The following is a 22,181-nucleotide window of genomic DNA, read 5'->3' as shown; positions in this document are numbered from 1 at the left end:
TCATGTTCAGTATGACACAAACCAGTCAAAACCAATTTGTGAAGTTAACCTTGTTTGAATTGTTGTTTTCAGCTGCTCTCTTAGCCCTGAGGTGTTCTCCTGAGTTCAAGAAGAAGTCCGTGTGGACCAGAGCGTATGGCTGGTAGCCCACACACACAAACACAGTCTCAGACATGCAAATACAATGTTGTCTAAATAAAAGAACACTTGCAACTACATTGTATCCTTAGTTTATAGGTAAGTGGTCATTTTCGTTTCATCTTCTTGTGCCACCGCTCTAGCTGATGTTGTCTCTCCTTCAGCGACTGCCACACCGTAAACGACACACCTGTCAACAGCAAAGTATAGAAGAAAAACAGTGTCGGATTAAAAGATGCACTATTACGTTGTTTTTCCCCCTCCTCTGTGATGAGTCTAGAGTCATCCTACCAAGAGCAAGAAGAGGCAGAGAGGCCTTGTGGACAAACGGCTGATGACTGTGTGAGGAATCCGTGGAATTCTGCATGCCGGAGGCTGACGTTGCCGTGGCAAGCATTGCCTGGTATATAGTGACCCCTGGAGAAAGAGAACACTATATCAGCAAAGTTGGAAATGTACATTAAGTTTAAATTATTACCTTTCTTAGAAGAACTTGCATGCTCTATGAATACACTTAAACTTACCAATTCAATTGGTTCTGTGACATAGCTCTTAACTCAAAGCCCATTGAAATGAATTGAAATCAATTTAATTGGTTCTTGACTAACATGCGTTTTACAATTTAAAAAAAAAACCTTTTAGGTAAGAAATATTGTATAAAAACAATACAATAAAATGTACTATAACGACAGTAGTTTTATGATGTAATGTAATAATAATGTACATCATTTATCTTGGAAAGTTAACTTCTACAGTATCTTCCTCCAGCTTCTTCTCCATCAAACACACCATCGGCAGACTACCCATATTTTCCTGGAAAAATGTTTGCTGTTTATAGATATTTTTAAAAATCCTTAGCTGGCTTTAGACTCAATCTGCTTCAGTATTGTGCAGACGAGAAGTGATACGCTCCAACTGCTTTGTTTAGTTGGCTACACGCTAGGATTTCTTTCTTTGATACAATGAATATAATCCGCGCTATCTTCTCAGCACTGTCCGCCACATCCACTTACTTCCTTTCCAAGCTCTGAAAACAAAGTTACTTCTATCTTTAGCTGTAGGCTAATGCTAGTGAGTAAGACCAGATGTTTTGGACATACCTTTGTGGGATTTGCTCTGCCAACTAATGTCAGGGATGCTTGTAACTTGAATTTTGGCTGGCAACTTAATTAGGTAAGAGACTGCTCTTATCTTAAAACACTCTTAAGTTGAGGTACTCCTGAATCTGTATTGTAGTCCTTTTCTTGTAAAATATAGCCCTAACTTTTCCTCCACCATGAAAGTGTCAGCTCTTCGCTAATTCATGGAACATCCGCTCAGCCTACGAATAATTAAAATCAGCATATCACCTTCTGTGATGGCAGACAGGATGTACACTGGGATCCACAGCGTGTAGCGGGCCCACAGCATGACCGTGAAGGAAGTATCCATCACACACAGCACTTCATGAGGGTACCTGATAGCAAACACCACATGTGTAAGAGCTAATACCGACATTGTTTTCATGGACAGAATTAACAAATTGCACCTCAGTAGGTCCAAGATGTTCCAAAAGAAGAGCTGTACGCACACGACCGGTTTGCTCTGAAACTCCTCCAACAGGACGAGCATGATGAGCAGCAGGTTCTTCTCCAAAACCTGGACAAAGCGTCAATTCCCTCTTGAAATCTCCTAAACGATAGTGTGACAGATTTAAAGGAAGAAATTGTGCCCACTTGGATGAGGCGTGGAAGTAGTTTGGCCTCCTCAATCCCATCTGCGATGTGGAAAAGCTCCAAAATGGAGAGCAGTTGGCAGAGGCTCATGACAAGGCCGACAGTGTAAAAAGTGTCTGCCACGGCATCTATTCTAGCAAATAACCACATCAAAATACTTTTTAACTTTGAACCCAGGACCTTCTTATTGTGAGGCACATGCTCTAACCCCGGTTTTCACATTTTTACAATTCAGGGGTGTCCAAAGCCTTTCCACTCAGGACCACATACCAATAAATTAAAGTATATTCACATTTGAATTCCCTAAACACACTAAATTTCATTCCAGTATGGGTCAGTACACTGAACTTTGATTGATTGAAACTTTTATTAGTAGATTGCACAGTTCAGTACATATTCCGTACAATTGACCACTAAATGGTAACACCCGGATAAGTTTTTCAACTTGTTTAAGTTTGGGTCCACGTAAATCAGTTCATGGTAGCTGTTACATAAAATAATCGAATTTGTAGTATAGGTGACCAAAGGACCATGTTTTATTCTTCATTATCATCATTGATATAAACAGTGTGTGGCTCAAACGGAAACGCGGTCAACCAATGTGTTTTTCGTACGAATTCATTTTCTTTCACACTAGACACTGCCGTCGTGTCCTTGAGCAAAACACTTCACCCATTTTGCTCCCAGCACCACTCACGCTGGTGTATGAATATGAATAATTCTTTGGTGGTGGTCGGAGAGGCCGTATACATAAATTGGCAACCACGTTTCTGTCAGTCTACCAGAGGACTGCTGTGGCTACAAATGCAGCTTACCACCATCAATGTGTGAATGAATGATGGGTTCTAAGTTTTCACAAAAAAGCGCTCTAGATGTCTAAAAAGCACTTATAAATCTAATCCGTTATTATTATTATTACAGTATTTTTTTCATTTCAATAAGAAATATTGCATAAATACAAACCCTGTTTCCATATGAGTTGGGAAATTGTGTTAGATGTAAATATAAACGGAATACAATGATTTGTAAATCCTTTTCAACCCATTTTCAGTTGAATATGCTACAAAGAACATATTTGATGTTCAAACTGATAAATGTTTTTTTTTATTTGCAAATAATCATTAACTTTAGAATTTGATGCCAGCAACACGCAACAAAGAAGTTAGGAAAGGTGGCAATAAATACTGATAAAGTTGAGGAATGCTCATCAAACACTTATATGGAACATCCCACAGGCGTGCAGGCTAATTGGGAACAGTTGGGTGCCATGATTGGGAATGAAAGCAGCTTCCATGAAATGCTAAGTCATTCACAAACAAGGATTGGGCGAGGGTCACCACTTTGTAAGCAAATTGTCGAACAGTTTTAGAACAACATTTCTCAACGAGCTATTGCAAGGAATTTGGGGATTTTACCATCTACGGTCTGTAAAATCATTAAAAAGTTCAGAGAATCTGGAGAAATTACTGCACGTAAGCGATGACATTATGGACTTTTGATCCTTCAGGCGGTACTGCATCAAAAAACCGACATCAGTGTGTAAAGGATATCACCACATGGGCTCAGGAACACTTCATAAAACCACTGTCAGTAACTACAGTAGGTCGCTACATCTGTAAGTGCAAGTTAAAACTCTACTATGCAAAGCCAAACCCATTTATCAACAATATCCTGAAACGCCGCCGGCTTGGCTAGGCCTGAGCTCACCTAAGATGGACTAATGCGAAATGGAAAGGTGTTAGTGGTCTGACGAGTCCACATTTCAAATTATATTTGGAAACGGGGGACTTGGTGTCCTCCAGAACAAAGAGGAAAACAACCATTTGGATCGTTATAGTCGCAAAGTTCAAAAGCCAGCATCTGTGATGGTATGAGGGTATATTAGTGCCCAAGTAATGGGTAACTTACACATCTGTGAAGGCCCTAATAATGCTGAAAGGTCCATACAGGTTTTGGAGCAACATATGTTGTCATCCAAGCAACGTTATCATGGACGCCCCTGCTTATTTCAGCAAGACAAGTGTTACAACAGCGTGTCTTCGTAAAAAAGAGTGCGGGTACTTTTCTGGCCTCCCATTGAAAATATGTGGCGCATTATGAAGCGTAAAATATGACAGCGGAGACCCCGGACTGTTGAACGACTGAAGCTCTACATAAAACAAGAATGGGAAAGAATTCCACTTTCAAAGCTTCAACAATTATTTTCTTCAGTTCCCAAATGTTATATTGAGTTTTGTTAAAAGAAAAGGTGATGTAACACAGTGGTGAACATGTCCTTTCCCAAATACTTTGGCACGTGTTGCAGCCATGAAATTCTAAGTTAATTATTATTTGCAAAAAAAAAAAAAGTTTATGAGTTTGAACATCAAAAATCTTGTCTTTGTAGTGCATTCAATTGAATATGGGTTGAAAAGGATTTGCAAATCATTGTATTCCGTTTTATATTTACATTTAACACAATTTCCAAACTCATATGGAAACGGGGTTTGTACAACAGATTGTATTACTAACAACTATAGTAGTTTTATGAAGTGATGTAATAATTTACAGCATTTACCTTGGAGAATGGACTTCCACAGTATCTTCTTCGAGCTGCTTCTCCATCAGCACCTTTTCCATATTTTTATGGCTAAATGTGTGTTGTTCAGATGTTATGTTAAACATCCTTGGCTGGCTGTAGACTCATTCTGCTTAAGTATGGTGCGGATTAGCAGCGATACGCTCCAACTCAGGGGTCGGGAACCTTTTTGGCTGAGAGAGCCATGAAAGCCAAATATTTTAAAATGTAATTCCTTGAGAGCCATATAATATTTTTAACACTGAATACAACTGTCAGGTTCAAACACTGATGACATCTATTAAACAGACAAGAAGCAAGGAATTCAACAGAGACTGGATTCAATTCAGCTCAATGAGGAGAAACCCGTAGACCTGTACCCTTGTACAGTGTTGTCCCACAAGAGAATTCTATGCCTCCTAACAACTAAATGCGTGCATCTCTTATTCTTTTTAATAACATTGTTATTCTGAAGTTAACCAATAATAAATAAAATACTCTTGACCATTAATGGGACTTCTTGAACAGGTGAGGTAGTAACGGATGGATGGATCAAAATGCATGAGAATGTTTTATATTTTGAACGTTATTTTTAACAATGTGATTACCAGCGGAATTATTAATTACTTATCGTGTTAAGCAACGTCAGCTAAGATTTATCTGAGAGCCAGATGCAGTCATCAAAAGAGCCACATCTGGCTCGAGAGCCATAGGTTCCCTACCCCTGCTCCAACTGATGGGCCAAATTGGTAATACGCTGGGTCGAGTTTTTGATATTTATTTGTTTTAGTTACATGGATAGCATCTACTTTTTCCTCAACACTCTTTTTCACAATTACTTTCTTCTTTCCCATGGTTGAAAACCAAAGTTATGTCCATGTCTAGCTATTAGCAAGCTAGCGAGTACAACCGGATGTTTTAATCGTAACCTACGGGGTTCAACTGACATTTACTACGCCAACTAATGTTTTAGTCGAAACCTACGGGGTTCAACTAGCATCTATTACGCCAACTAATGTTTTAGTCGAAACCTACGGGGTTCAACTAGCATCTATTACGCCAACTAATGTTTTAGTCGAAACCTACGGGGTTCAACTAGCATCTATTACGCCAACTAATGGCGGGTATGCTTGTAACTCAAACGTTGCGTTTCACTTTTTTCACATTTTATGTTAGACTTATTCCAAAATGGAATACATTAATTTTTGTCCTTAGAATTCTACAGAGAATATATAATGGCAATATGAAAAAAATATTTAAGTATTTTTTCACAAATGTATTAAAAATGAAAAATATCACTTGTTTTCACAGCATTTGCTCAATATTCAATCCCGATCAGGCCTGTGTGGTAAGTGACCGCACGGAAGGCATTTCTTAGTAAAAATGCACCTAAAATATTCTCAGAGAAACAAAATTCTCTGCTGTGATGAGACAAAGATTGAACACTTTGGCATAAGAGAAAACCAGGCACCGCTTATCACCAGGCCAATATCCATCCCTACAGTGAAGCATGTTGGTGGCAGCATCATGCTGTTTGGGATGTTTTTAATGCGAGGAACTGGGAGATTAGTCAAGATAGAGGGAAATATGAATGCAACAATGTACAGAGACATCCTGGATGAAAACCAATGGTTCCCATCTAACCTGAGGTGCTGCAAAGAGACATGAGTGAAACTACCCAAAGATGGGTATGCCAAGCTTGTGGCTTTGTATTCAAAAATACTTTAGGCAGTAATTGCTGCCAAAGGTGTATCAACAAAGTTGAGCAAAGACTAATTATGTGATTTTATTTTTAGTTTTGTTATAAATTAGCAAAAAAAATTAAAAAATCATTGTCATTATGGTGTACTCTCTGTAGAATTTTGAGGACAAAATTATGTTATTCCATTTTGGATTAAGGCTGTGATATAGCAAAATGGGGAAGAAGTGAGCTATGTGAATACTTTCCGGATGCCCTGTCCTGTAAATAGACAAACAGGTCCATTTTCAGTGTTTACGCAAAAGACCACTAATGGCCCCCGGGCTGCACTTTGGACACCCCTGCTCTGAACAATTTCAAGCAGACCTTGGCCAAATATGAGAAACCTGATGATGGTGTTAGTCAGTATCCATGTGTGTCCACAGAACTGCAGCAGGTTGTAGAAGAAGATGTAGACAAGCCTAAAGCGGAGCCTGCGGGCAACAATAATGAACATAAACAGACATGAAGTAACTTAGTTACCAACAAACAATAGCCCTTTTAACGCTGCATCAAACTTACTTGTTGTGTCCGGGTTCTTTCTCTTCCAGCTGCGTATTGTTATTTTGGAATGTGAGAGTCATCATTTCTCTCACTAACGGTTTTCTTCTTTCTCTTTCTGTTTACTTTAAAACGGAAGCAGGAAAAAGCTGCAATATTTGTTTCAGCTGCACTTCCTCATAATCTGATGGTCAGTACTTGACTGTCAAGACACAGGAAAAACGTGTCCATATCAAATACATAAAGTAATATGTCCTTCTACCTAATAGTAAATACAAAGTAGGTGGCGCTCAAAAGTCGTGGTTAATATAGTATTTTGTCACCCATGAGTACTTTTTGTGGGGGTTTTGGTGCTTCGTGCTGATTGGCCTTGTTCTTTCTTCAGCCTGCAGCAGCGTTGCCAGATGGAAAATTACACATTTTTGTATCAGAAACTTGGAATAATATTGCATAATATTTACCTGGTTAAAGTAAAATAAAAATGAGTGACATACCAGCACTCGTTAGAAAACATCCGACACATGCTTTAAAGAGGCACGTGGGACAAAGCACAAGTACAACATTTTGGTAGTTTTTTAAATGTTTTAATTAAGATCTAATTACTGTATATATACGGTCATTATCGTGAGACATAGCACAAGAACAACATTGTGGTAGTTTTTCAAATGTTTTAATTAAGATCTAATTACTGTACATTTACAGTTATTATCGTACGTCTGGCAACGTTTACTTGCAATGACCTCTATTGGCCATTATATAAATTACATCCTGCTTTTACAGTACCTGCGGCGGGCTGCTGGGGTGGATGATACTGCAGAGCAAATGTCAGTATCGATCCGATACCGGATAAATCCATGGCCAGCATTGGTGATACTGATAATCATTTGTCATTGAATGACAGCTGAGATAGGCTCCAGCACCTCCTGCGTCCCCAAAAGGGACAAGCGGTAGTAAATGGATGGAAGGATGAAATTATGAAGTTGCCGTTATAATTACATTAAAACACAGGTCAACACATGTTTATGAACATGCTTATCTGTTGTTTTAAATACAACACGGGAATATATAAAACAGTAGCAAAATGGCACAAATATCCCCTTTAACAATTCAGTCCAATCCTTTGGCTTAATTGTTGACCTCGATTTTCCCGTTTTGAGTTTTCTCTTGGTTTGTAAGCAATATAACATTACACAAATGGAACAATATCAGCAATGTAACAATACAGAACAAGAATAGTGATACTTGTGAAAATAAATATTGACGAGTACTAAAAATGCTGATTTCATCAACTATGGAATTACTGCAGTGCCTTGCAATGTACAGCAGGTGGTGCTATAAGCAAAAATGATTAATGATGAACAATTGTGATTCCTCAGCATAACGGCATACATCACTGTTCAAATAAGCTTTATTGTATTCAAATTGTAACACAAAACATTCTTCTCACTAATTTCGGCATTTTAATTCAAAGACAAGCACAAAGTACAACACCGAGTACACAATTACATTTAGATATCGTTAAGGTTTAGCTTATATTTTTACAGAATATCGCACTTTCCTGTAGGGCAGGGTCAATTCTCTTAGTTTCTTTCTACAGTTTCAGCGTATTATGCGAGTGCATTGTAAAGTGCATGTGAATAATCGGAATCATAAAGTGTCAAATGTACATTTCATAGAGGTCATTTAGACATTCAGCTACAAAGAAATAATGCCGATAAACTCTTGAATGTACGCGTTGTATACACTATAGTTCTGACATCATACATTTATGTCATGGCTGGTGCCAAGCTGTGCCCTTTTGTTGATGTTCTATGGTGTTTTGGGTTAGTTCCTGTCTTGTACTTTTATTTTGGTGACTTTTCCTTTTGTGTTGGTGTTTTTTCTTGACCGCGTCACACATCTTTGTTTGAGCACTGTGTTCCCTCACCTGCAGCTGATTGACAGCCAGACCACACTTATTTATACCTGCCTCGTCCTCAAGTCACGGCTTTAGTATTGTAGTTGTTTCCTTTCTCGAGTTCTCTTGTATCCTGTTTCCTGGTTCCTGATTAATTTTTCTATGCCTGATTCCTTTGGACATTAAAGTCATGTTTTCCTCGACCACGCCTGTCTTTGCTGCATCTTGGGGTTTGTCATCACCAGGTCCTGACAATTTATTGTTAATATCATCGAGTACTCTTTAGATCTTCATGCTGTCCAAACACGTCTGTGTCTTTTTGATTTGTTTTGTTCTTTTAAACTGTAACTACTTAACGCTACAGATGTCCAAGATTAGCTTAGGTCAGTGATTCTCAAACTGTGGTACGCGTACCATGAGTGGGCCCTATTTTGTGGTACACCAAAGAAGTCTGTAAATATATTTGGAGTATCATTGTTGATGTTTGTGCATTGTGTGTAATGATACAGTGACCAAAAATATGAAACCTCTGCCATGTTTTAAATGAATTCTACGCTACTGGATCTTTTAATGTCGGTCTCTATTGTGGTACTTGGAGAGCCAAGTGCTTTCGGAGATGGTACTTGGTGAAAAAGGTTTAAGAACCACTGGCTTTGTTGTTTTGCTGTGGAATGACGGTCATGCGAGTGTTGCCGTCTAAGGGCGCAAAGAGCGGGTACACCTTCTCTTTGAAGTTTCCGGTGAATGTGTAGATGTGGGACTTTGTTTCGGCGTTGTAGAAGGAGATTTGCCCTTCCTCGTAGTCGAGGTAGACCCCCATCCGCCGCGGCACCAGACCGACAGGCAGCGGCGTCTCAGGCTTGGTGCAGGCGTAGAACTGGTGCGCGGTGCGCCACAGGCACCAGTACCCTGTCTTCGGGATCATGGGGAAGCGACCATGGCGCTTGGAGTTCGCTGTGGTCAGTCCCAGCCGCCAGTAGCCATTGTTGGAGATGTCCACCTCCCAATAGTGGCGACCTCGGCTGTAACCTTCCCAGGCCAGCACGCAGGCCCAACTGTCGAAGCGCTGCGAACTGTAGGGATGGTCGGCCTGTGACAGAGCTTCCTGGACTTGACGCTGGTCCTCGGAGAGGTTCAGCCACGGGTGGTTGGTCATGGGGTCCAGAATCACGTCCGCTATGAGAGTGAAGTCTGTTAGTTTTTTCCCATTTTACACACGCCTCATTTTTTGTTTGTGTGCTGGACTCACCTGCTGCACTGCAGATCCAGTTCCAAACTGAAAGCAGACGCAGACATCAGGTACTGAATTGTCTTATCATAAACCATACAGGGATCGACTCAAAATAGTTGACCCAAGTATTGACATGATTGATACCAGTATCAGTACAAACAAGCAAAATAAGCATTTGTATCAATACACTTACTTGTACATTTAACAGTATATAATCCAGAAGATTAAGACTGGCCCATTGGGAAAATGTATGACTATGCCTTGGTGATTATCACACATAAATGTTTTATTCATACTTTATTATTCTATTTGATCCATCACCAATGGTTATTGGACACTCTAACCACTAGGCCACCTACTCAGTGGCTAGTGGTTAGAGTGTCCGCCCTGAGATCGGTAGGTTGTGAGTTCAAATCGCGGCCAAGTCATACCAAAGACTATAAAAATGGGACCCAATACCTCCCTGCTTGGCACTCAGCATCAAGGGTTGGAATTGGGGGTTAAATCACCAAAAATGATTCCCGGGTGCGGCACCGCTGCTGCCCACTGCTCCCCTCACCTCCCAGGGGGTGATCAAGGGTGATGGGTCAAATGCAGAGAATAATTTCGCCACATCAAGTGTGTGTGTGACAATCATTGGTACTAATGTTAATTTTTTTAGGGCGCACCACCATCAGATCAATAAAGTTATATCTAATAGAATCTAATATATTAAAATAATTCCCCTTTTATTACAAACAATTGTTTAGGCAAAAGCAAAAAAACACTATTGGCTCTTGTTCAAATCTTTTGGCTTTTTGCCCCCAAAGTTGACTGATATCGTTCCGATACTGATGCCAGCACGATCGATGTTTTTAGCGGTTCTCTTCTTAGTTTCATCAATTTGTTGTGTTCTTTGTTTAAATGTATTGTCTGTATATAATATATCAGTATTTTATATTGTTTACAAACTCAGGGAATACGTTGTCTGATACAGGACGGCTTTGGGTGCCAGAGGCCAAAACATTTGAATGAGAGCCAAAAGTACTTTTGGCCTTTGTTTAGTATTTTGCACTTTATCTAGCTCATTAATCAAAGGCGACATTTGTACGATTTTGTTGTCATTGGTAAATTGTCCTCCATTGTTTTATTTATATATTGTTAAATTTGTCCACAAATAATTGTATTGGTGATTACAAACGCTTTATTTTAAAAACAGATCAATCAGGCTTTTTAATTTTGATTAATCGCAAATTAATCATAGTGAATGGCTCGGGATCTTTCTGTGTGGAGTTTGCATGTTCTCCCCGTGAATGCGTGGGTTCCCTCCGGGTACTCCGGCTTCCTCCCACTTCCAAAGACATGCACCTGGGGATAAGTTGATTGGCAACACTAAATGGTCCCTAGTGTGTGAATGTGAGTGTGAATGTTGTCTGTCTATCTGTGTTGGCCCTGCGATGAGGTGGCGACTTGTCCAGGGTGTACCCCGCCTTCCGCCCGATGGTAGCTGAGATTGGCGCCAGCGCCCCCCGCGACCCCAAAAGGGAATAAGCGGTAGAAAATGGCTGAATTACTTGATTGCAGTATTTAAATTAACTTAAAAAAGACCCAAATATTTTGACACAAATGCAATTTAATTGTCAAAATGTAATTTTTAAAAATACTTTAATGGAATGCACGTCATCAATTCGCTCAAAATTTGCCAACAGTCTTTCCTAAAGTCCAGTCGGGGTTTATTATGAAGTAAAAATTTAGTCATCTTCAATGGTTTCAAGCATCGGTGTGGTATATACTATAGGGATTCTCAAACTGTGGTACTACTAGTACTACCTGGGCTCCATCCAGTGGTACGCAAAATATTTGATTTATTAGATAGATAGATGGATGGATGGATGGATAGAAAGATAGATAGATAGATAGATGGATAGATAGATAGATAGATAGATAGATAGATAGATAGATAGATAGATAGATAGATAGATAGATAGATAGATAGATAGATAGATAGATGGATACTACTTTATTGATTCCTTCAAGAGAGTTCCCTCAGGAAAATTTTCAAAAGTATCATTTTATTATTATTATTATTATTATTATTATTATTATTATTATTGTTATTATTATTATTATTACTATTATTCATATTATTATTTAGGTATTGTTTTATTTTCCGTTATTCAAACACAGCAAAACTGTTCAAACGGTGGCCAAAAAGCTTAAATGTACTTTTTAAATAAAACCTCTCCCTTGTTTTTAATTAGTACTTAGGCGTACTACACTACTGTATGATAATGTTGGTCATTATGGTGGTACTTGGAGAGACAAGTGTTTTATGAGGTCCTACTTGGTGGAAAAATTTGAGAAGAACTGCATTATCGGTCTGTATTTGCTTAATATCAGATCACAGTTTGCAGTATTCCCCAGCGCTCCTACCTGAGTTGGGGATGTAGCTTGAAGTTCCGGCTTTCCACGTGCGCTGCTTCACCGGTAACCACAACCGTGGGATCATCATCTGAGAACAAAAACAGGATAAAACAGCAGTCATTCTCCTGTTTCCTTGTGTAGGACAGCAAATTATAAAAAATAATAATAAATGCGGGAAAACACATAAAGCAGCTTTACGAGAGCAGAAATGCAGCATTCAAACTGAATGAAAACACTTTATGAAACCCAAAAAATGTCATTGACCTTCCTTTATAGCGACTCTATGACATCTTCCAGTCACCTTTAAGTGGGCTGTTATCAGCACTGAGGCGGTCATATAAACTCAGTGATTTGTCCCTCTCACGCACAAGCAGGTAGATCTTACATAAAATGCTTACATAAAGCCCTGCGCCACATATCAGCTTGACCTGGCTTTATACGGACTATAAATCTGATTGCTTTATGAGTTTTCACCTGTGGGCCTTCCCCTGCCTTGGGCGTCAGCTCAGCAACTCACCTCGCTGTCTTCTTTGAGGAGCGACCATGTGATGAACTCCAGCAGCGGCAGCATGCTGACGAGGCGTTTCTTCTTCAGGCCCAGCAGGCGCAGCACTTTGCCCAGCTGGTCACTCGGCACGCCGCAGTTCTGCAAGCGAAAAATGCAAAATGTTGTGTGTTTCCTAAGATTAGGGCACAGGGTTCTGTGGGATTCCTCACCTCAGAGACCTCCTGCAGCTCTTTGGCCCAATCCATGATCCTCAGCTGTACTTCATTAGCCTCCGATTCTTTCCCTGGCTCTTTGCACTCGGGAGTCACAGGGTTCTTCTTCAGGAACTGAAGACACGCATTTGCCACGTGAGGCCCAGTGTTTTACAAGACGCCCTGCACCCATCAGTTAGCGCTTCCACTGACCTTGTCCACGTGGTTGAGCTCGCTGGCCCACTCCAAAATGAGCTTCCGGCTTTCTTCCAGACTGCGCTTGGCGCGGGACTCTGACTTCTTTGCTTGCCCTCTGCTGCTTCCCGCCTCTGCATGGCCTCCATCGCGCTGGAACAGTACAAGGAGACCTTGACTTATGCAAAGGCCCGTCTCCCATAGCAACCAAACAACTGCCTTCATGTATGAAAGACGTCTTGTGTCCAAAATCTGGCCCGCTGCTCAGTTTTTTTTTTTTTTTTATTGGCCCGTGACTTATTCTGCAGGCATAAATTAAACATAACACTGAAAACCAACAAAAACACAGAGATGCAAACCGGTTACGAGTAATGTACATGGCCTTTTATTACAGTATAATGACCATACAGTATATGGTATAGGCTTTTCATGTGCCTTGTTGTGTTAAACGTGAGCAATTTTCAGCAATGATAATAATAGAAATACTTAGAGATGCAATAGCAGTTTATGAAAACTTTAACGGCCAAAACCAATATTAATCAGCACAAATCCAGTGAAATTACTCAAACAGAACAATGGTAGGTATGAAATCCGTAACCTATTTCGTAATAACCGAATAGACTCACTCGGTTTTTAAGTTAAAGTGGAGTGGTAATTGTTTTTGGCGACATCTAAGTTGAATGATGTGGACACGTTTATTACTAGAAAAGACAGCAGCCATGAATTTGGCCCTGTATTGATACTTGCATCTCCTCGTCAACAACAACAACACACTTGTGGCCTTCAAAATAAAAGTGCTGCACTTTAATGGGCTGCACTGAATAAAATAATGGTCTCAGTATGTTTACACCAGTCCATCACATGTTGGTTACTCAGCAGTCTTTTTGTGTTATTAATACACTGAGCGAGTCCATGTGTTTGTAACGTGTCTTTATTGCAAAAATGCCAGTTTGCCTGCGCTTAACTCCCAGAACTCATTTCCCCCAGTTCCATCGCCCTCCATGACGTCATCATTAGCTGACTCTATAGTTATTTGCTAACTAACACAGTTACCCCATAAATCTTTACAATATTTACTGCAAAAAAAAACTCACAATGGAGCCAAAAAAGATTCTAGTGCAGGTAACATGAATAAAAAGGTAAGAATCACTGTTGAATTCAATTAAGAACTCAAGATAAGGGAAACCAAAGTGTCTCTTCTTTCCACATCTCCATTCTACACTGATCGCGGTCTTTGCCAACATGAGTCTTTAATAAAGGCCATACAGCCAGCTGATTTTTTTCTATTGATCCTCTGCACAGTGTATAAATAAAATTATACCAAAAAAACTCCAGCAAAAATGAAAGAAATAAAGCCCAAAGGCACAACGTCATGAGAAAATGTCAAAAATAATAGCAGAAAAACCTACGTTTTTAAACATATTGAAACTTATTTTTAGCTTTTCTTATTAAAAATATGAGGGCTGTCAAAGTTAACTAGGGCTGCAGCTATCAGTTATTTTAGTAATCCTTAGTTTGTTCTATTAATTGAGAAATCAGATAAAACACACTTTATAGCTTCAATGAGTATTTTAGGGGAAATCATTGAAATAAACAGCAATTTTTCTGCTTGACATGATCTTTATTCTATTTTCTTAGAAATGTAGATCATCATAGTTCAAATTGCACTTTTAAAGTGTGTATTAGTAAAAAAAAAAAAAACCTCTCGGCTGTTCGGTCATCTGAACATTTCAATAAGCTTGTTTGCTGGTTATAGAAAGATAAAATGCAGACATAAGTTATGCTTATGGATGTGTTTGGTACATTGTTTTTTGGTTTACATTAGTACAGTACCTTCTTATTTGCAATATGATTGCAGAATTATTACAACATACTTTTTAGGCAAATTAACGGCGTGCATTCAAGTAAAACATTTAAATGGGTTATACTTGTATAGCGCTTTCCTACCTTCAAGGTACTCAAAGCGCTTTGACACTAGTTCTACAATCACCCATTCACACACTGAGGGCAGGAACTTCTATGCATGGCCCTAAACCAGGGGTCGGTAACCTTTTTGGCTGAGAGAGCCATGAATTGATTAACGTGGACCCCGACTTAAACAAGTTGAAAAACTTATTCGAGTGTTACCATTTAGTGGTCGATTGTACGGAATATGTACTGAACTGTGCAATCTACTAATAAAAGTATCAATCAATCAAACAATCAAAACTTTCTAATACTCTTTTGGCTAGGATACTTTGTATTATGTAAATATAATTATTTGATACATTTCCATGTTGACAAACATGGTGTTTTACACTGCATTATTGTTCAATTGAGGACACTTATTACATACTTGTGCATTATTGTGTGCTTAGCTGTTGTGTAGCTGCTAGCTCCTAGAAGCCTATGACCCACTAAGTTTACCTTTTGTAAATTACTTTACTGAAATACAAGAAAATATCAATTTTGTGTTCTTATTGGCGCACATTTAGATGTTAAATGGCTGTTCTGTTTTGCACAAGTAAACATGCTGCATGACTGTTTGTTTTTGGAGATTTTACAGGCAAGCTGATATTGTGCAAGACTTTTTTTGTTGTCGATATTGGGTCGACATCAATAGCAGCTCGGGACACCCCTTAAAATAATACATTTTGGCTTACATGTTTTGGACATGCTTATTAACAGGATACATTAAGGCAGGAATTCGAAACCTTTTTGGCCCTGGGGCCCAACTTTTCCACTACTGAAGGGCTCGGGACCCTCTTAAATATTAACACACTGAATTAGTCATCTTACTCTTGATTTGAATCGTAACCTATTCAATAATTATATAATCTAACTGATTTACATTTTACAACCTTGTCAGATTATATGCAACCATGTGTTAATCACAAGGATGATTGTTTATTGAACACATGAGCCCTAGGTTTAGGTCAGGCTGATTAGAAAAATAAGAATACAACAAATATACTGCATAAGAAGAGAGTCACAAATAACTTAGAAAAAAAATAAATTTACATACAATTATGTTGTGCTTAAACTAAATTAGTAATGAATATCAATCAATAAAATGAAAGTGCCAATGAAAATATAGCTTCACCACTTTAGCCATAATTTTTGCACTTAAAAAACTTCTCCATGACTTTAGCTCCAGATTTATTCTGTTTGTTTGATATTGTCATTACTGCCACAAGTGGTGGAAAAGTGTACTACAACTGAGTACCACCGTGGCCAAGACACTATGCGGCTGAGAAACAGATAAGAAGAAACCCAGCGTTAAGGAACACAATATCACATGGTTACAACTCCACATGTCTAAACCGCGAGCCTTTGTAGCAGAAGCTCCAGGTTCTGTATCAGATTCTTCTCACAGGCCATAAGACTCTTGAATGCACCATAACAATCGCCTCAATTCTCCCCAAAAACAAATTAACTTGCTGGAAGATAAAGACAATATAACTTACATCCAAAAACAAGGATGCATATGCAGAAGTACAATATATGTATCTGCCCTGTGATGAAGTGGTGACTTGTCCCAAAGGGAACAAGCGGTAGAAAATTGATGGATAGGATGTACAGTAATCTATTTATTTATATCTGCACCTTATTGCTATTTTATCCTGCACTGCAACAAGCTAATGCAACACAATTTCATTCTTATCTGTACTGTAAAGTTCAAATTTGAATGATGATAAATAGGAAGTCTAGGTCTAAGTCTAAGGAGCGTTATTTGTTACGTATTATTGATCATTCAATCGCACCATATCTTTTACACTACTGTTTTTCTGTAACGCCACATCTCTCAAACCAAGCTAGTACCATAAGATGCTGATCTTGACTAGACGTGTGTTAGGTTCTACCTTGCAAACCTGCTCCACTTGCTCCTTCCAGTGATTGATGAACTCTACACACTCTTGCAGGCTGCGCAGATCCTTCAGGCTGCTCTGGCGACGGTGATGCTGGTGTTTAAAAAAAACAAAACATATCCTTACGATAAATACATTTACTAGTGTGGACAGTGGATGGTGGTAGGGGTGAGCGGCTCACCTGGGATTGTCCAGTGAGGTTGAAGCTGCTGATGGGTGCGCTGGGGGCAGAGCCATGGACCTGGATGTCCTCCTCAGGGAGGGCCCAGCGCAGGGCCCCGACAGAGCTGCTCTGCTTGGTGCTGTAATTTTCCGCCTTGAGCGTCCCTGTAACGTGCCCAGTCATTTCAAAATGTAATTAATGTTCACATTCAAATCAAATCTAGATTTGATTTAAAGTCATAGAACCCCCAAACTAATGGAGAGTTGGAGCGGGGGCGCCTTACTAACTTGTATGAAATTGTCTTTTGGACAAACTGGTCCTAAAAGCACCTTTTTTGCGCAAAATTCATATGTCCCTCTTCGTTGGAGTGGGTGGTCCTCGGATTATTAAAGAGTTGTGTTCAAAGACGTTCTTAAAGTCGAAGTTTTAGTGTAAGTCGGGTTTTATTCCTTGTTGCAATGTGATATCTTTTGAGCATAATAATATGTTGAGCTGTGCTGTTTATTATTGTATTATTATTTATTTGTGTATATTCCCGAGAACCAGCGTCCTACGAAGTACACATTTGATTTTGCCCTATTCATTTTGTCAGAGTTATATTACCGCTTTGATTTTAAGTCTTTCGCAAGTGTCTTGAATAGCACAAATGATTAAAAAGAGCGGACTTAAACTGGAACATTGAGGAACACCACTAGTATAACTAAAGAAGTTGAAAAACAAGCTACAGCGACAACTTAGTTACATAAACCACATTGCGAAGAAATAAATAGGAGAAGACTGAAAGCGGTGCCTTGGGGAACACCTCAGTAGTAGTAGTAACTATGGACCCCTAGCAAAGTTAAAATGTCCAAGCAATGATTTGCCAATGTGTTTACAGGTGTCCAAGTTAAACAACAGGTGCACTTTAATGTTTTTAGAAATTAGCTACCAAGTTTTGAACTAATCTCAGGGGCCAGTAAGGCATCATTCAAAGGCAGGATTTGGCAGTTGTATCGCCCTTACTTACAATATACCTGACTGCCAGTCTGCCATTACAATGATAGTTTTTTTTTTTACTTTTATGGGTTAGTCATAAATAAATAGTCCTAAATCTCAAATCTTTACTCCGCAGCCTGAGCAACATACTGTGAATATACAGTAAAAGGGGTATTGTTGAGTATTAAGGTTCGATTAATGCTTTGTGTGTAAATATGCTCATCAAAGGGTTGAGTTGGTACAATATTGGCATGCAGATTGTAGTAGAATGTTGTGGACAAAAAAGTCCAAGGCAGAAATTGAGTCCTAGTCCGCCTGTGTCAGCGCCAAACCGAGGTCAAGGGTTGGGAATGATCCAAAAGTGACTGAATGGAAACTTACTTCTTTCTGATTTCAAAATGCTCTTCATCTCCATTCAAGTCTTCTCACTCCTTTGGACCAAAACAAAAACAAATATCAATGCAGATTTGATATTTGTTTTAAATGTTTCAAACCAGATTAAACAAGGGAAGAGAAGAATGCAACATGATTATTTTAATACACTTTAGCACTGGACTTCACGTTATGGACCAAAAGGCCACAAAAATGGTAAAGAAGCCTCACTATTAACAGGAACAAAATATTAAATGCTGCTACTCATAACAAATATTAACAAAAAGATTTGCCTTATAAAAAAATATGTATAGATTTTTAATTTAATTTTATTTTTTTATATACTAATATCACTATATCATAGATATTTCAGTATGTGGCCCTCGGTGGACAAAAGACCCCTGATCTCCAACATAGGCTCTTAAACTGTGATATTAGTACCCCTGATTGTAATAAAAATCCATAAAACAATACATTTATTTGAAATATATTTACAAATTGAATTAATGATTGCTCAGTATCCTGTATTGTTTTTACTCCTGTATTATTGAGTTGAGTTTGAGTTTATTTCGAACATGCAAGCATACAACACGATACATCACAATTTCCAGTTTCTCTTTTCAACATGTTCGAAAAGGAGTAGGAAGAACCAGAGCTTATTTAATCCTACTCCTTTTCTTTTACATAACAGTTGCTAAAACTTTTGTTTACTTCCTGTTCCCAATGTATTCACAATAAACTCCATAAGTAATCACAATAAAAATAAATAAATAATTTGTAAATAAATAATTATTCATTTATTAATCTGTCATGTCTTTATGTAGTCTAATGTAATTATTTTTTCTGTTTTATTTTTGTTTTATTCTATTCATCTACATAATTATTGCTTTCGCATTTCTATTAGATTATGTAATGAATTTTGTGTTAAATAATAAATCATATTTATTTATGGTTATATTGCACTGTTTTTATGGGCCAGCTATCCATTGTTACACATTCTAATTTTTTGTTACCCAATTAGAAAATGTAATTAAGTTTCCTTTGCTGAATAATTGATAACAATCCTCATACGCCAATCAGTTGGAAGCAAAATAGTTTTAAATAAAAATGGTGAGTACCCTTGCTTTAGAGTACAGTACCATACATTATTAATCAAACCATAATTAGTGTATAAAGTAAAATATTGTTGTTTTTTTAAAAATCCACCTTAAAATGAAAATAATAATTAAAAAAGTAACCCAATCATTAAAACCCTATCATTAAGCTAACATTACCTGTAGTCGGAGGGAGCGTAGATGATAAAGTCTCTGCAGGTGGAAAAAGACTGAACAACCTCCGCCGCCTGTCCAACCTTTTTCATTGTCTCTGCATGGACTTGATCTTTGGACTCTCCTATTACGAGGCCACACCAACAGCCAACCAGGCTACCTTTATTCTTCTGGCACATTCCCACGCTGCCAGATTTTAACTTTTACAGCAGTAAAGACAATAAATATGTCGCTATCGCTGAATGTGACGCACACTGTGAGTTTATAGTGGCTCTACTTGACGTAAAATGTTGTATGTCAAATTATTTTACTGTATGTGGGGTGGAAGATGGGGCCAAAATAATGTAATTTAAATTAAACCAGAACTATACAATAGGGGAATATATTATATTTACAGTACAGCCCAAAAGTTTGGACACACCTTTTCATTCAATGTGTTTTCTTTATTTTCATGACAATTTATGTTGTAAATAGTCACTGAAGGCATCAAAACTATGAATGAACACATGTGGAGTTATGTACTTCACAAAAAAAGGTGAAATAACTGAAAACATGTTTTATATTCTAGTTTCTAAAAAATAGCCACCCTTAGCTCTGATTACTGCTTTGCACACTCTTGGCATTCTCTCCATGAGCTTCAAAAGGAAGTAATCTGAAATGGCTTTTACTTCACAGGTGTGCTTGAAGCTCATCGAGAGAATGCCAAGAGTGTGCAAAGCAGTAATCGGAGCAAAGGGTGGCTAGTTTGAAGAAATTAGAACATACAACATGTTTTCAGGTATTTCACCTTTTCTTGTTAAGTACATAACTCCACATGTGTTCTTTCATAATTTTGATCCCTTCAGTGACAATTTACAAAAGTCATGAAAATAAAGAAAACGCCTTGAATGAGAAGAAGGTGTGTCCAAACTTTTGGCCTGTACTGTATATCTAAATAATATTTTTATGATTTATTATGACTATAAATCCATTATCATTACAAAACGGATATATTTTATACAAGTCAAAGGTTTCTAGACACATCCCAATCAGGCTTTTGCATAGTTCTTGTCACGAATTAGACCTGGGCGTGGATTGTTTTGCCGAGGCAAAGGAAAGTTGGCGCGAGCAAGGCGTGAATGTAAGTAAATAATTTATTGTTAACACTATAACTAATAAAAAAGGCAAACAAAAGGCGAGCACAATGGCGGTACTAAAACTTGGCTGCGTAAACAAAAACTTGCACTGTGGCATAAATAACAAGAAAACTTACTTTAGAACAGAAGGAGAACGGGACATGGATCATTGGCATGGATTTACAAGGTGCGTAACAGGTGATCGAGGGTGGTAGAAGGTGATGTTGCCAGGATGAACAACAGAAACAGACAGGATTGAATAATATTGTGGTGATTAGTGAAAACAGTTGTGAGACATGAGGACAGGGGCGTGACATGAGGACAAGGTGAAAACTAATGAGTTGCTATGGTAAAAAAAACAAACCAGGAAGTGCAAGAACATGAACTGAGTGTCCAAAAAACAAAACCGAACATGACTAAAACAAAACATGAACACACAGACATGACAGTTCTGACATGAATTGAGAATGTCTTCCAAGTTCCAAACAGGAAGTACAATTCAAATTGAAAGAAGTAGAATTATAATTTTGCTGTAGTCCATTCCAGTTTATTAGTTAGCATGCTAACTGTTAGCATTTTAGCCAAGTTTGTAGGTATCCAAGTACAAATTAAGGAATAGTGTTTCTAAGGGACAACTGTTAAAAATTTGGTATAGTAAATGTATTTCTGTTTTGTTATATAACACATTACTGTTATTTTGAAGGTTGTGCAAGCTGATATGCTTTTATTGTGTTAAGGGATTCACGAATGAAAACGGAAAAAGAACTTGTTGCTGTTCTATGTCAAAGTTAGGACGACACTAAGAGTACATGTAAAGGTGGAATAAAAAGCTAACAGTTAAAATGATTCTAGCACCAGTTGAAAGGGAAACAAAGTAAATTGTTGCAGTAGTTTAATTTCTTTTAAATGTACCCATGTTCAATGCTTAAAGTACAACGTATTCTAATGAATGCTTGCTCATTAGCTCTTACGTTGGTCATTGGGCACACGGTAAATTTGAACTTGCAATGAAATTAATTCCACTTCTTGTAATTCCAGTCAACATCCTGTGGGGTGGCCCCAATTCAATTTAAATTCCAATTTTTCAAATGAATTGAAAAAAAAAAAAAAACACCATAATGAATGTTATGAGTAAGTGTTTATAATCTTTTGACTACAAACATAAATTTAACCAAATATTTACAGAGTGACAACAGTGTACATCAGTTTAAAAATAGGTATACAGATACCTATCCCCATAGTCGGGACCCAGGATGGACCGCTCGCCTGTGTATAGGCTGGGGACATCTCTGCGCTGCTGATCCGCCTCCGCTTGGGATGGTTTCCTGTTGGCTCCACTATGGACGGGACTCTCGCTACTGTGTTG

General features: G+C 38.3%; 3 protein-coding genes across 5 annotated transcripts in view; 1 reads left to right on the top strand and 2 right to left on the bottom strand.

Annotated features, from left to right (window-relative positions):
* The window catches only part of focad (focadhesin), a 30,893-nt gene extending 30,677 nt beyond the window's left edge, over positions 1-216 (top strand). For both annotated transcript variants that reach the window (XM_061912461.1, XM_061912462.1), the window contains one exon: positions 73-216. In XM_061912461.1, the coding sequence (XP_061768445.1) occupies positions 73-146 (74 nt within the window). In that variant the 3' untranslated portion in view covers positions 147-216. The remainder of the gene's footprint in view (positions 1-72) is intronic.
* On the bottom strand, positions 215-6,992 carry hacd4 (3-hydroxyacyl-CoA dehydratase 4). Of its 2 annotated transcripts, none has more exons than XM_061912468.1 (7): positions 6,671-6,992; positions 6,496-6,582; positions 1,854-1,986; positions 1,667-1,776; positions 1,488-1,594; positions 430-555; positions 215-328 (listed from the first exon to the last, which is right to left on the bottom strand). In XM_061912468.1, exons 1-7 carry the CDS (start codon positions 6,733-6,735, stop codon positions 246-248), a joined length of 711 nt encoding a protein of 236 aa, XP_061768452.1. In that variant the 5' UTR covers positions 6,736-6,992; the 3' UTR covers positions 215-245. The 2 variants fall into 2 exon arrangements, with proteins under 2 accessions (XP_061768452.1, XP_061768451.1); XM_061912467.1 differs by having other exon boundaries at positions 1,854-1,981; positions 6,476-6,582; positions 6,671-6,987.
* Positions 6,993-8,086: 1,094 nt separating this feature from the next.
* Positions 8,087-19,801, bottom strand: si:dkey-219e21.2 (E3 ubiquitin-protein ligase TRIM21). The gene is made up of 10 exons (XM_061911857.1): positions 19,707-19,801; positions 18,442-18,491; positions 17,104-17,249; positions 16,917-17,015; positions 13,093-13,227; positions 12,898-13,014; positions 12,698-12,826; positions 12,190-12,268; positions 9,796-9,822; positions 8,087-9,722 (listed from the first exon to the last, which is right to left on the bottom strand). The coding sequence occupies exons 2-10, from the start codon at positions 18,473-18,475 to the stop codon at positions 9,184-9,186; spliced, it is 1,305 nt and encodes a 434-aa protein (XP_061767841.1). The 5' UTR covers positions 18,476-18,491; positions 19,707-19,801; the 3' UTR covers positions 8,087-9,183.
* Between the last annotated feature and the right edge of the window lie 2,380 nt (positions 19,802-22,181).

This window comes from Nerophis ophidion, linkage group LG10 (assembly GCF_033978795.1).
Source record: "Nerophis ophidion isolate RoL-2023_Sa linkage group LG10, RoL_Noph_v1.0, whole genome shotgun sequence".
NCBI lineage: Eukaryota > Metazoa > Chordata > Actinopteri > Syngnathiformes > Syngnathidae > Nerophis > Nerophis ophidion.
The sequence above is the reverse complement of the archived record's forward strand: the minus strand, read 5'-3'. Positions and strand labels throughout refer to the sequence as shown.

Coding starts and splice junctions, on each gene's coding strand:
- hacd4 (XM_061912467.1), bottom strand. CDS start 6,735: ATGATGACTCTCACATTCCAAAATAACAATACGCAGCTGGAAGAGAAA. Junction 1,777..1,853: donor TACTTCCACGCCTCATCCAA/GTGGGCACAATT, acceptor CGCTTTGTCCAG/GTTTTGGAGAAGAACCTGCT. Junction 1,595..1,666: donor AACATCTTGGACCTACTGAG/GTGCAATTTGTT, acceptor GTTTGCTATCAG/GTACCCTCATGAAGTGCTGT.
- si:dkey-219e21.2 (XM_061911857.1), bottom strand. CDS start 18,475: ATGGAGATGAAGAGCATTTTGAAATCAGAAAGAA. Junction 17,016..17,103: donor ACCTCACTGGACAATCCCAG/GTGAGCCGCTCA, acceptor TTTAAACACCAG/CATCACCGTCGCCAGAGCAG. Junction 13,015..13,092: donor AGCTCAACCACGTGGACAAG/GTCAGTGGAAGC, acceptor GCGTGTCTTCAG/TTCCTGAAGAAGAACCCTGT.